The sequence below is a fragment of the Mesoplodon bidens genome, assembly GCF_964165515.1.
Source record: "Mesoplodon bidens genome assembly, chromosome: 4".
In the NCBI taxonomy this organism is placed as follows: Eukaryota; Metazoa; Chordata; class Mammalia; order Artiodactyla; family Ziphiidae; genus Mesoplodon; species Mesoplodon bidens.
The window spans coordinates 93,078,901-93,092,097 of record NC_138160.1 but is presented as its reverse complement, the minus strand read 5'-3'; the positions used below and the strand labels follow the sequence as shown (position 1 = coordinate 93,092,097).

Below are 13,197 nucleotides of genomic sequence, written 5' to 3'. Positions count from 1 at the left end.
CCTATGCTGCTGGTGAGCGGACAGATGGGTGGGCCAGTCTGGAAAGCTGCACTGCAGGACTTGGTCCAAGTAAGAACCTGCACACCCCAGGACTCTGCAACGTCACTCCCGGACATGTATTCCAGAGGAATTTCCACACAGGACCAAAGAGGACGTGTGCACGGGAATACGCACTGGAGCGCTATTTGTGGTAGTGGGAGGTCTGGAGGTCAGGCGCGGTAACCGTGGCGGGGACACGACAGGATGTCAGGAGGCCGTCAGACCTCATGCATACACAGCGACATGGACAGACCTTAAAAAGCAGAGCGCTCGGGGGAAACAAAGAAAAAAGTCTACAGCACAACACGACTGATGTAAATTAAAAACAACACACAAAACATCGTGTATAAGGACACACATAAAAGTGAGGGAGAGGGAGTGGGGGAGAAAAGCAATACATAAATTAAAAGAGGGCCTTTTCACGATCAATGAGTGTGCTTTAACAGAGGGATGTAATTAGCTTATTTCTCTGCCCCGCAGGCCAAATTGAAAAAAAAAAAAAAAATGAAAGAAAGTAAACACAAAGATGGGCACTAGGGAGCCTGAGAGATTGTGCAGAGCCAGAGAGCGAGATGCTGGCGAGGAGGAAGAGTCTGGGGCTAGAGCTGTCGCGGACAAAGATCGCTGGGGTGGGCACAGAGGTAGTTTTCCGGGAAGGCGGGCAGTTCACCGGGAGAGTGAGGCAGGGGCGGGCATAAGCGGAGCAGCTACTGGCCCTTTGCTCTCCCCAGGACCATGGTAGGAGCACAGACAACGAGATGACCGAGTGTGCTGATGAAGGCATCTGTGCATGTGGTCCACAGATGAGTGACAAGCACGAAAGAAAGGTGGCACCAGAGTCCTGAGTAGGATGAGAAACATTATTATTAGCCATAAAAGAACGAGCCTGTTCTGCCGATGATAACGGAGCAATGGTCGCTGCGTAGCCGTAATTTCGGGCGGTTAGATCGTAATCCATAGTTTCACTGTGAATTGGGGCTGGCTGAGATGAGATGATTTCTACCCTGCAGCGGGCTGAGGATCACGGGGCCGGAAAAGTTCTACTGAACAAGCTTGAGGCGGTGAGTCTGGTGGAGTCTCAAGAAAGCTGCCTCCTCTAAGTCCAAGCTTGGGGAGTGTTTTGCAGAGAACCACTTCCTCCTATTGGAGATTTTATAAGACTTTTCCTTCTTGGAGCCCTCCAACAGATAAGAAATCAGAATTTATTTACAGAAGGAGGAAAGCAAGCCCAGCAGCATTTCCATTCTCTGAAGATGTGATGGGTGTATTGTGTTCTTTTGTTCTACAGCCCACGAAGGAACCTGGACTGGATTACCTAAGTGGCTGTGTCAGGGAAAAGGTCAGCGCTTTGGCTGTCTTCCTCATTTCTTACCAGCTTTCAAACAAACGGAGTCAGCTACGTGCTTTATAGCCAAGAGTTCGCCTTTACGCAGCTGGACTTCCTCACAGGAGCAGAGGCTGGAGAAGGGAGACAGGGATGGATAAGCCAACACCGGTGCCCACAGCTAAAAAAGTTGCTTCACAGTTTCCGTGGCACAAATGTGCACAAAGCCCTTTTAGAAACAGTTTCCAAAGAAGACACGAGGAAATCAGAGTTTTGAGGGTTCTCTGCCTTGGATTGCACTTAAAGCTTCCTTGAACTACAGAGAAGAGGGGTGACGGGCTTTGCCAATAATGCTCCGTCGGGCTCAAGACAAATATATGCACACATAGCCTTTTCTCTATGAAACAGACGTATTTTGTCTTCACTTTGTGTTGTTTTGGAATGCCAGGAAGACCGATGGGTGGTACCCTAAGTAGTCTGGCACCCACGTAACTATAAGAGAGGGTGCTTTACTTCTGGTCTGTGTGGAAGCAGGAGAAGAAATGGGGAAAAAAAAAGCACAGAGAACGCAGGAAAGGAGTCCAAACAATAGAAAAATGAATGCTGCATCCCACAGTAAGGCTACCAGAGCCAAAGCTTTGGTGCTAAGAGTTAATGTCAGCATAGACCAAGATTATTAAACTTCTGTGGGCCCCAGTTTTCTCATGTCTAAGAAGGGTATAATAGTACCTCTTGTAGAATTCTCGTGCAGACTAAATGAGATGTGCATAAATCACTGCTCATCACAAGTAAATGCTCAAAACATGTTCAGTGTCACAATTCAGGCTCTGCGACCTGCTTTGCCTTCAGAGGTATCTATTTTTAGTCCAAGAGGGGTATGTTTAGTCTGAAAATATCCAAAGAATGTTAATACTATTAATATTATTAATGCGTCCTTAAAAATAAACTATCAAGACTGCACTGAAAAAAAAATGCATGGGTAGGTGGCACCTGGTAACACTATTTTCCTTCATCGGGTAGCACGGGAAGTCCTTCCCTATGCCAGGCAATGCACCTTGCCTTTGGAGCCCCAGGGTGCCCGTGTCCTGCTAGATTCTAGGATAAGCACACCCGTCTCTGCACCCACTCCTATAGCTCATGTGACCCTGGTGAGTGGACAGACAGGGTTGAGAACCTCTCCTGTTTCAGATGCAAGATTCATCACTGCCATACTGTGGCCCCTGGAGGAGCAGGCTAGGCATGAATAGAAAGTGCCAGAAGGCTGTGGTTCTCTCTTTTCTCTCCACCTGTGGGGAGAGAGGTAAAGATGGCTGGAGAGGCTCTTGGAACACGCCCAGTGACTGAAGGACACTGCCTTCCCTTTCCTGTCTGGGAGATGGCTGGGATCACAACAGGGAAGTGTACGAGGGTCCTACACCCCAATCATTGATTTGGTGGCTCATGGAAGGGCCTGGGCATCTATCCTTTGAAAGAGCTTCCCAGTGATTTCTGTCACGCATGTTGCGAGCCACCTCGAGAGGGATGAGTGGAACCGCCAGTTTCTCTGGCACCCTGATTCCTGTCCAAGTCTATCTGGTATCATACTCAGAGCAAATAAATCAGCAGTGTTAGGAACACTTATGGCTCAACAAATACCCATGTGCTCCTTCATACTTCCCAGCCCCTCTCCGGTTAGGTGGAGCATCTGTACAGTTCTGGCCAATGGGCTGTGAGCAGAAGCATTCAGATACAGGGGTGAGTCTGTTCAAGTGATGTTTTAGATAATGGGTTACCATCAGCCTGGGTTCCTGAGTGAATACATGGAGGAGAGCTCTGTGCTCATCTCTAAACCTGCAGTGGACGTGCAGTGCAACCAGAAAATAAGCTCTTTTGGTGGGCCATGCCACTGAAATTTGGGGGGTTAGTTTGCTACTGCTGTGTAACCTATCCTCATCTTGACTAATACTCCAGTCACACAAAGGAAGAGCCAGCCGGGACTCCCAAACTGAGGTGGAAGGAAATACTGGAGCAAGATCGCCCTCCTCTCAGCTCCTTCCTACGAGGCCAGATTAGGGCTGGGAACGTGAAAACAGGGTTGCTGTTTTTTGTGTGTTTTTTTTAAATAAGTATTTTATGAATTTAAACTTCGCTAATATTGGCATCTTCTTCCTCATATAAAGAAACTCCTAAGAGAAATGGAACAGGTAAGATATGAACAAATTTCCATCAAGGACAAAAGAGAATAACTGTGCTTGTGTGTGGATGTCAAGTTATTAAAGCTGGGAGATACTGATCATGGTCCATAATCCATACTTTATTTTTTTGTTTCTTCAATTTGAAATTAAGGAAGAATAGAAAGAAAAAAACCATGCCTATCTTTTCACAGCCTAGACTTACTAGCCTCTTAATATTTTAGCATAGTAGCTTCCCTTCTATTTCTGTGAGTCTACTTCTATATATTAAAAACCATACAACTGGGCTTCCCTGGTGGCGCAGTGGTTGAGAGTCTGCCTGCTGATGCAGGGGACACGGGTTCGTGCCCCGGTCCAGGAAGATCCCACATGCCGCGGAGTGGCTGGGCCCGTGAGCCATGGCCGCTGAGCCTGCGCGTCCGGAGCCTGTGCTCCGCAACGGGAGAGGCCACGAGAGTGAGAGGCCCATGTACCGCATAAAAACAAACAAACAAACAAACAAAAACCATACAACTGTAAGAATACACACTTAAAAAAATAAACTAGGACACTACAGAAGTGTTCAAAATATCCTTTGACCCATACTCGTAGGTACTCTCTCCCCCCACCCCCATAACTATTATGAGATTGGCTTAAATTGTTCTGCTCTATTTTAAATATTTTTGCATACACACATGTAGAATTCAGGCACATTAATACACATATAAATTCACAGGAAATATAAAGTACTGTTTTGCAGTCCTGCATTTTCAATATACAGACAAGAAAAGTATCACGGAGAGGGAGGCTGAGTGGGAAGAGTTCACATGAGATCTAAGGCTAAATAAGGCAAAACGGAGATGAATCTTTATTTAACCTATGTAAGGTCACAACAGTTTCACTTCTAGAAATATCTCTGCTGTTACTGATTTTTAGTTAAAAATATCAAAGTGATACTGACGTAGCCTATCATGGGAGATAATTCAGATGAAGTGAATGGCTGCTTCAGAGACAGACCAGCTCCGGACACCTCAGCATGAGGCTTTACATCTTATCTCCCAGTAAGGATGGTCAGCCTAATAGTAAGTACATATTATAAATGAATTAATTAGTAGAAAGAAGTACATAATAAAACACATGGTTAACCTTTAAGGTCATTACTCTTTCTAAGCAGACTCCTTCATTTGGTTTGGACTCCTCTTTCCCTTTAAGCATGAACACTGACTGTCAAGTGCCCTTCAAGATAATGTGGGCGAACACTGAAAGTGGATTCTATCAGGTGTTCAGAACCAGTGCAGTAGTTAGAAACAGGCACCAACGGATTTAGAACTAATGGCTTTAGGGGTAGCTCTTGGGCTCATACAAGAGGATGCTCAGTAAATCGCCACAGGCGGTGAGTTTACAGGATGAGTGCTGCACGCTGCACACATGCCCGAGTAGGAAAGTGCCGGACCCCTCACACCTACGAGATTCCTCCTGCATTAGAAGGACTGTGGGCAGACGCAGTGCAGCACTACCCACCCTGGCAGACTCGCAAACTTAAAAGTGGCCCAAAGGATATGACTCACAGACTTAAAAATGACCCAAAGCGTATCAGCCTGATATCCCTAAAGGAGAAGGAACTGGGAACTGAATCCAACCACACGGCCAACAATTCAATCAATCACATTTACATAATTAAACCCCAATAAGAACTTTGGATTCGGAAGCTTGGGTGCACTACCCTGGTTGGCAATGCTCTGAGTTGGCCACACATCACAGCGCAAAGGAGGTAACACCTTTCAGGACTCCAGGGGAAGAAAACAGTTGGGAGCTTTGCCTTCAGACCTCTTCCAGATTTCAACTATATGTCTCTTAGTTTGGCTGGCTCTGATTTGTATCTTTTTGCTATAATAAAACTATAACTGACTTTGCAGAACTTTCTGAAGAGTTTGTACAAAATCTCATAAAGAATGTGTGTTGGGCTTCCCTGGTGGCGCAGTGGTTGAGAGTCCGCCTGCCGATGCAGGGGACACGGGTTCGTGCCCCGGTCCGGAAGGATCCCACATGCCGCGGAGCGGCTGGGCCTGTGAGCCATGGCCGCTGAGCCTGTGCTCTGCAATGGGAGAGGCCACAACAGTGAGAGGTCCGCGTACCACAAAAAAAAAAAAAAAAAATGTGTGTTGCCTGTGTTTGATTCAAGTCTATGGTTCAATGGGACACAGATTCATGAGCCAGTGGTCACATCCAGTTTGCTTTACCAAACTATCTGAGGAAAGCACTGATAATTTTTGCTACACAGCAGTTGACCTAAACAATTAGGTAAAAAATACGTAATATAGAGAGGCTGGACCTGCCATCACATATCCCTCCTATGAGTTCTCAGGGCTTCTCCTGTGTTTATCCCTCCCTATCACTTGCCATGTACCATTGTAATAACCTGTTTATTTGCCTGTCTCCCAAACATCCTTCAGGCCAGGGTCTGTGTCCTGTTCATCACCGTACCCGCTCTGCCTAGCACAGAGAAGATGACCAATCATGTTTACAAAATGAATGAATGAAGAGCCAAATGCTTCCCTTTCTAGAGTAATTAATTCTACTTTGCCTAAATTACACCAGCTCCTTTCAGTGTGAGGAAATGAGTGGTTCTATTACAGAGCATGCAGACCTAAATGATTACCTCATTTAATAATGAGCCAGGACCAGTAATAAAAACTGTCTGCCTGTTGTTCCTTAGTTACTGCTCTGCCAAGTAGCCCAATCTGTTAGCTGACATTAAAGATCTAATTTAATTAAATCTTGAACAAGGCTCAGAAAACCTCCTGAGAGCACTCTGTTTAATTACAGGCAGGGGGCAAGCACCAATCCTATTGATCTGGTCAGTTCAAATTCTATACAATGAACGTGGGCAACGGAAAAAAAAAGTGGCCTCTATTGCTTTCCACACAACTTTGATGAACTCTGGATTCTGAGTTGCTAGAAAGACAGGAAAGGCCAACCAGCCATGTTATCGGGTGGTACCACAAGGATGGAAATGAAACTAGAACTCAGTCATTCCTCAGAGCTATATATCATGAAGAAGACACAACGACCAACCACAAAAGACAGATTTCTCTTCAGGGGAATAAAATATATTGGGTGGTGGTAGGTAGAAGTCATCCAGCATTTAAAATCTAGCAAACTGGCATTTACAGGCATCTAGCAAATTCTGACACCCACAATTGTCTTGAAATAAAGAGAAATAAATCTAATTCATGGGTATGTATACAAATTCCTGAGGAAATTTCCAGTTGAGGAAGAGAAACAAGTTCCCCAATATATTTTTATTTGGAAATATAAATTATATAAATTTATATAAAATATATAAATTTATATAAATTTAAATAAAACTGTATTAACTGCAAAACTTACACGGTAATAAATGTGATCAGAAGAAAGATTTTGAGTATTTTGTGTGTGTGTGTGTGCGTGTGTAGTTATTCAACGTCCATCTAAGAGTTCTGAGTCCTTCAAATATATAAGAATTCTTGGGGGAAAAAAGATGGTATGGTGTTAACCTTTCCAGACTACTAAACAGGTATCTCTGGATTTCATCCCAAACGATTACTGATAATTTTTGAGCATTTACTACATGCCATGCACTGGTTAAGTGCTTAGATAATTCATGAGGATTACCTAGTTTCCCTGCACGGGGTACTATTATTACCCCCACTTCATGGCGGAATAAACCAAGAGGTTAGGTAACTTGCCAGAGACTCACAGTGGCTTGGGAGATCAAGCTGTGACTCCAGGTGGTCACAGGTCCCTGGCACAGAGTGTGGTACCATCACACTATGCTGTCCTTAATACTAACCTCCAGAGTTGGAGAAAATACTCGAAGGGGAACTGGCTTTTTCTCCTTTGCTAGTCACAATCAAGGGCTGTCTTGTGCTTTAGTAACTCAAGTTAGAGGAGGAAATTTATTCTAAACCACAATATGTAATTAGGCCTACGACCAACATTTCCTTCACAAAGTAAGCACCATCAGAACGGGCACGCTAAGCAAGCACACCTAATTAGGGCATTAGTCATAATGATCAGGGAGTGTAGCCCAGGAAATTACAGGTGCTGTGGGCCCTAGCACTAAGTAAATGTCCTCAGCTTGCCCAGAAGTCTTTGCTGACTGCAATGATTTACACCTGCTGTTGCAAGGACGGAGACTTGCATCCGATACAGCTGGGTTCTGAAAATAAGCTTATGCGTGTGAGTTCACACAAAATGACATTCAGATATGAGAGTTAGGAATGCTGGCAATAGCCACAAATGAGGAAAAGAGTTGATAACATTCAAAAATAGTAATTTCTTCTATATTCATAAATAATGGCAATTATGAAAACTGCATGTAGATTAAAAGGAGAATGATGTACACACACTGATCTTACTGAAAAGCAAGTTAAAGAGTAATGGTGTGGGCTTCCCTGGTGGCGCTGTGGTTGAGAGCCCACCTGCCGATGCAGGGGACACAGGTTTGTGCCCTGGTCCGGGAGGATCCCACATGCCGTGGAGCGGCTGGGCCCGTGAGTCATGGCCGCTGAGCCTGCGCGTCTGGAGCCTGTGCTCCGCAACGGGAGAGGCCACAACAGTGAGAGGCCCGCGTACCGCAAAAAAAAAAAAAAAAAAAAGAGTAGTGGTGTGATCAACTGGATGTATTTTTTTCTCCTCTGTGTGCAAAATTACCAGTCACAGCACAACTCGAAAGCAAGCTTCTAATATTGCCACAATGCAGAAAGAGAATAAAGTAGGTCTAGTAATTCAAAGTGAAGTTCAGAGGGAATTGTCTCTGATTGCAGAATTCACTGCTTCACCTCCAGTCCAATCACAGATCAAATTAACAGCCAAACAAAGAAGTACTTGTGGGTTCCTAAGAAAAACTCCATCTTTGGAAAAGTGAGTGCTTTAACAACTCTGCCAAACATTTCTATCCTGAAACATCAGCTCCTTTAGTAATGGCTGTATTTCCTAAGCAAAGTGGTTCTCAAACCTTTTCAGGCCATAGAGCCATTTAGTGAGCTGGGGTGACTACCAGGAATTACACACACACGCACACACACACTCTCTCTCTCTCTCAGAACACACACATACACACACAAATATATATATAAGATTATTAACTTTAATGAGTCTGCACTAGAGGAGAGGACATGTCACAGTAGACTCAGTATGGATATGTGAGAGCAGGTACTATAAGTTTCAAGAAAAATTTACAGAAGAAACTGCAAAGGGGAAATTCTGTATATTTTTGCACATTATAAAATATTGTTATCCTACCTCAAAGGAAGAACATTTTAATTGAGCTTGGGGAAAGATGTGTGTACCCAGAGAATAGTTGAGAATCACTGCACTGGGATACTTTTTAGCATCCACTTAGATCTGCGATTGCAGAGAAGAGCGTTTTTAAAAATCTTACCTGCACGTCTCAGCGCTTTCAGAATACTTTCAAGAACGACTTCATCATCAGAAAAGGATGGTGATTCACAAGACTAGAAACGCCACCAAATTCTTGGGGCTGCCCTTGGCTCGACCAGCTGGCTGCTCCTTTGGCCCCAGCCCCCAGGGAAAGGCCTGGCACTCACCCTCCTGCGCAGCCGGTCCCGCTCCTCCCGGATGGCGTTCATGGTGGCCTTGGTCCTGTTCAGCTCCTCCTCTTTGCTACACAGCATGGCAGTCAGGCTCTCATTCTCTTCCCTCAGCCCAGCCAGCTCCTTCTCCCATTGAGACCGCTCTTCAGCAAGGTTGGGATACAGGTCCCGGCCAAGGACCCCTTCGATCTCCTCCACTGTCTGGAAAACACAGCCACAGAGACAAGCCAAGTGAGTTCCCTGGGAGAAACGGGAGGGGGAGAAAACAGGCCAGCTCGGGGTGAGTGTGCCCAGAGGGGTGGGTTCCACAGTCACTTCACTGCAGAAAGTAATCAAGACTGGCGAGAGCCCCCGATTATCTATCCTCTCCCCATTTTCAGATGAGGCTCTGTCACTTGCCTGGGTCACAGTCTGTGTGACCCAGCAGTCCCCCCAGTAAGAAAAGCACAATCCCTTCCTGGTATTTAAGTCTATCAGTAGTGCTAACTGCCAGGTCCACACAGATGTTTCTCTCTCTCACCCACGGTCCAGAGTCGGTGAATACACATAACCAGACAGCAAGCCAGTTAGTGATCCAGGTAAAGCAAATGTGAGGTTGCAAACTGCATACAAAATCTAACTTGAAGTTTCCTAAATTACAGGCTTCCCATGTTCCAACTCAGCAATAGGATAGGTCACATCACTGTTTACAGCTTTTAGTGTCACAACAGAATCAGAAGGTGTGAATGAGGTTCAGTCCCAAGATAAGAAAGACAAAAATAAACCTCAGTGACACAGAAAAGAGTGAGTTCATTGTGGAGGTTTCTAAGACAGGAGGGATTTAATTAATAACACAGCTATGTGCTTAAAAAGAACAGAATCTTAATACTATGTGGAGAGTTTTTTTAAAAATTCATTAAAAACACCAGTATTAATGGAGAAGAAACACGCATAAAATTCGAGAAAAAAAAAGGAACAACTCATTCTGTTTGCTGTCAGAAACTATTCATTCACAATTACTGTCCTTTGGAAAAGGAAGCATGCACCAAATGATCTGGAAAGACGAGGTGGGATTGCCATGTAGGGGTAGAGGCAGTGAAGAGATGGGATGGGAAACAGGTCTCAAAAATGGGTGGCGTAAGGATGTGTCACTCTTGGATGCTCACATTGGTTCCCTGATGAGGACAGTTACCCAAATCGTGCTGCCACTTTCCACATGCAGTGCTTTGTCCTTCCTCTCAAGTCAGAGACTCATGTCCTACTCAGCCTGCTCTGTCCCTTGCTGGCTGGCAGACACCCTTGGCTTCCTCCTTCCCTCTCAATGCTAAGGCTGGGGCTAGTACCCAAGCTGACATTACAATCAAATACAGGGTCTGGAGATTCCAAAGAAAGAAATACTAGTGGTTACTTCCCCAAACCACATCAACTATGTATTTATAATTGTGATGAATAAAGATGGGAAACCAGATGTATTATAAACATGAATCATGGTTTACCTCGAGAGACCACAGCTCTTTTGTGAAATCCAGGATTCCTGTTGATAGAAACTTGCGCCCAGAGTCCTCAAACATTTTTCAAATAACACATCACATTTTCCCTTTTATATAAGCTCCTCTCAGACTTTTCAGTTTGAATTGTGATGCCTAGGTCACTAAGCTCTGGTGAAGTAACATAAAGATACCAGAGGCCCTGTATCAAGGGGACTTGACATTCCCATTGCTCATGATGAGTTTGTGCAGATGCAGCAGATTCTTCTCACCTGGTCTTCCCTAAGCAGTAAGATAAATGCACATGAAAGGCGGGACTCAGGTCCAGTCCAGTGCACTCAGGATAGATGACTCGTTCAGGCCCTGAACTTCCCCCTTGTTAGCACCATGAATAGATAACTCTGGAAACACTATTCCAGAGACCTGAGAGCTTTAACAAAATTTCCAAGTTAATCTTACAACCCCAGAGTGCTACATGATGAACCACACTAAAATGACATGGCTCAATACTAGTAATCTAATAGTTTCCAAGGAAGTAGTCATTTTTGCAGCAAAGCCAGTGATCTTGACTATTGATATAATGACTTTTTCTGATGTGAGTCAACCCAGCAAAAATTTATAGGGCTCCTGCTTCTCCCTGGTGGCCCAATCTTTAGTATGGCTTTCTTAGAAACACTCACTCTCTAATAGGTCTTTGAGTAAAACCACACTTCAGAAGAAAGGCACCTGATCATTTCCCTCATATGATCTGAAAAGAGCCAGAAAGAGAGGATGGGGGGTGGGGGGGGGTCCTACCTTAATAGCCAAGTCACAGTGCTCGCTGGCAGTGGTGAGCTGCTCGATGTGCCTGTCCACCTCTGCCACCGAGAGGCTGCAGCTACTCTTCTTCCTGCAGCAGACCACATTCTCCAGCCCCGTCAGCACCCTCTGCAGCTCCGAGTTCAGGTCGCTGCAATTATCTGCAAGTGGATGCGGATACGACGAGTTAAGCAGGCAGGTGGGCAATGAGCGCTCTCTGTTTCGCTTATGGAGAGGAACCCATTCAGGTGAAATGGATGGCAGTGGAGCTGGACATGTCCAAGTTTAACACCGGTAGCCTGATCTCCCAGCCTGCTGGCCTTCTGAGGCCTGGGGCCAATGCAAAGGCTTTATTAAGGAGTTTCAGACCATGGCCATTTTCTAGACAGCCATGCCATGCTGCATTCTCTCGTCTTTCACTCAAAGGCAGACACATCTCAAGTTTCTCTAGTAAGAACAAAGAAGTGTCCCCAGAAGGGGCTGTTAGGACATCTGGTCAACCTTCCTGCTCAGCCATTCAGATAAGGACTGATTTCAGGAAAAGTTTCAGCTAAAAAGATCTCATAACTTTATTAAACAAAAAAAAAAACAAACCAAAAAAAACAGAGTGAGCAGAGACACTAGGTGTTTAAAAAAAATAGCAACTGTATAAGGGACAGTCCTTGCCCTCAGCGAGCTTATAATCAGGACTTTTTCCCCTGATATAACCAATCAACAGGCTCTACCACTGCAATTTATACCACTTCTTCCATCAGGGGGAAAACAAACTATTCTAACAAATTCCATATTGTTCTCCATGTAAATGTCTTATAAGCAATTCTAATAATTTGATTCTGACTTAAAAGTCTGGGTTACTTTTAATTGCTGGACACCCAGGGCTTAGTCCAGGGAGGAGAATTAATTATAATCTTAATGTGAACCAGACATATCTTTTTTTTTGGGGGGTCGGGTATTTACTTTATTCTAGACACAACACCAAGCTCCAAGGATGCAATTTCTTGGAGATTTTTTTTTTTTACATCTTTATTGGAGTATAATTGCTTTACAATGGTGTGTTAGTTTCTGCTTTATAACAAAGTGAATCAGTTATACATATACATATGTTCCCATATCCCCTCCCTCTTGCATCTCCCTCCCATCCTCCCTATCCCACCCCTCTAGGTGGTCACAAAGCACCGAGCTGATCTCCCTGTGCTATGCGGCTGCTTCCCACCAACTATCTATTTTACGTTTGCTAGTGTATATATGTCCATGACACTCTCTCGCTTTGTCACATCTTACCCTTCCCCCTCTGAACTAGACATATCTTAAAAGATAATTTTGGGGGGGGCAAAAATCCCCTTAAGTCAAATATAAATATGTTAACCTATTTTGGATTCTATGTATCACTATGCCATTCAATTCTTATAGCAAGACAGGTGTTAACTACAGCGATTTATCAAAGTACACCTTTCCCTTACACTCGGCCTGACTCCTGTATGAAAGAAGCTTAACGTCTTCACACTTCCCTCCTCTGCCCTTCTCATCGCAGGTTCCATGCCCTAAAATAGTCAATTGCCTTTGGCGCTCACTTGCAGAAGACTTCAAGAAAACTCCCAGCATTACACTAAGAGGATTTCTCACAATATTCTGGGCAACTTTATTTGACTGCCTATATCTACAAGTTACCTAAATCTAGACAGAAGAGAAGTGTGACGCTTTCACTGCAACCAATGAACACAATGATTCCCCCTCCTCTCCAACCTGTTTTCCCCATCTCTCCCAGCTCTGTGAACAGCACTACCATCCTCCCAGTTACTCTGGCAACCTTGATTTCCTGTTGC

At 44.6% G+C, this 13,197-nt stretch overlaps 1 protein-coding gene across 2 annotated transcripts in view; it reads right to left on the bottom strand.

Moving 5' to 3' along the window:
* Positions 1-13,197, bottom strand: part of MCC (MCC regulator of WNT signaling pathway) — a 279,822-nt gene that overhangs the window by 62,053 nt on the left and 204,572 nt on the right. For both annotated transcript variants that reach the window (XM_081231323.1, XM_081231324.1), the window contains 2 exons: positions 11,372-11,535; positions 9,105-9,311 (listed from right to left, as the gene is read on the bottom strand). In XM_081231323.1, coding sequence (XP_081087449.1) covers positions 9,105-9,311; positions 11,372-11,535 — 371 coding nt within the window. The remainder of the gene's footprint in view (positions 1-9,104; positions 9,312-11,371; positions 11,536-13,197) is intronic.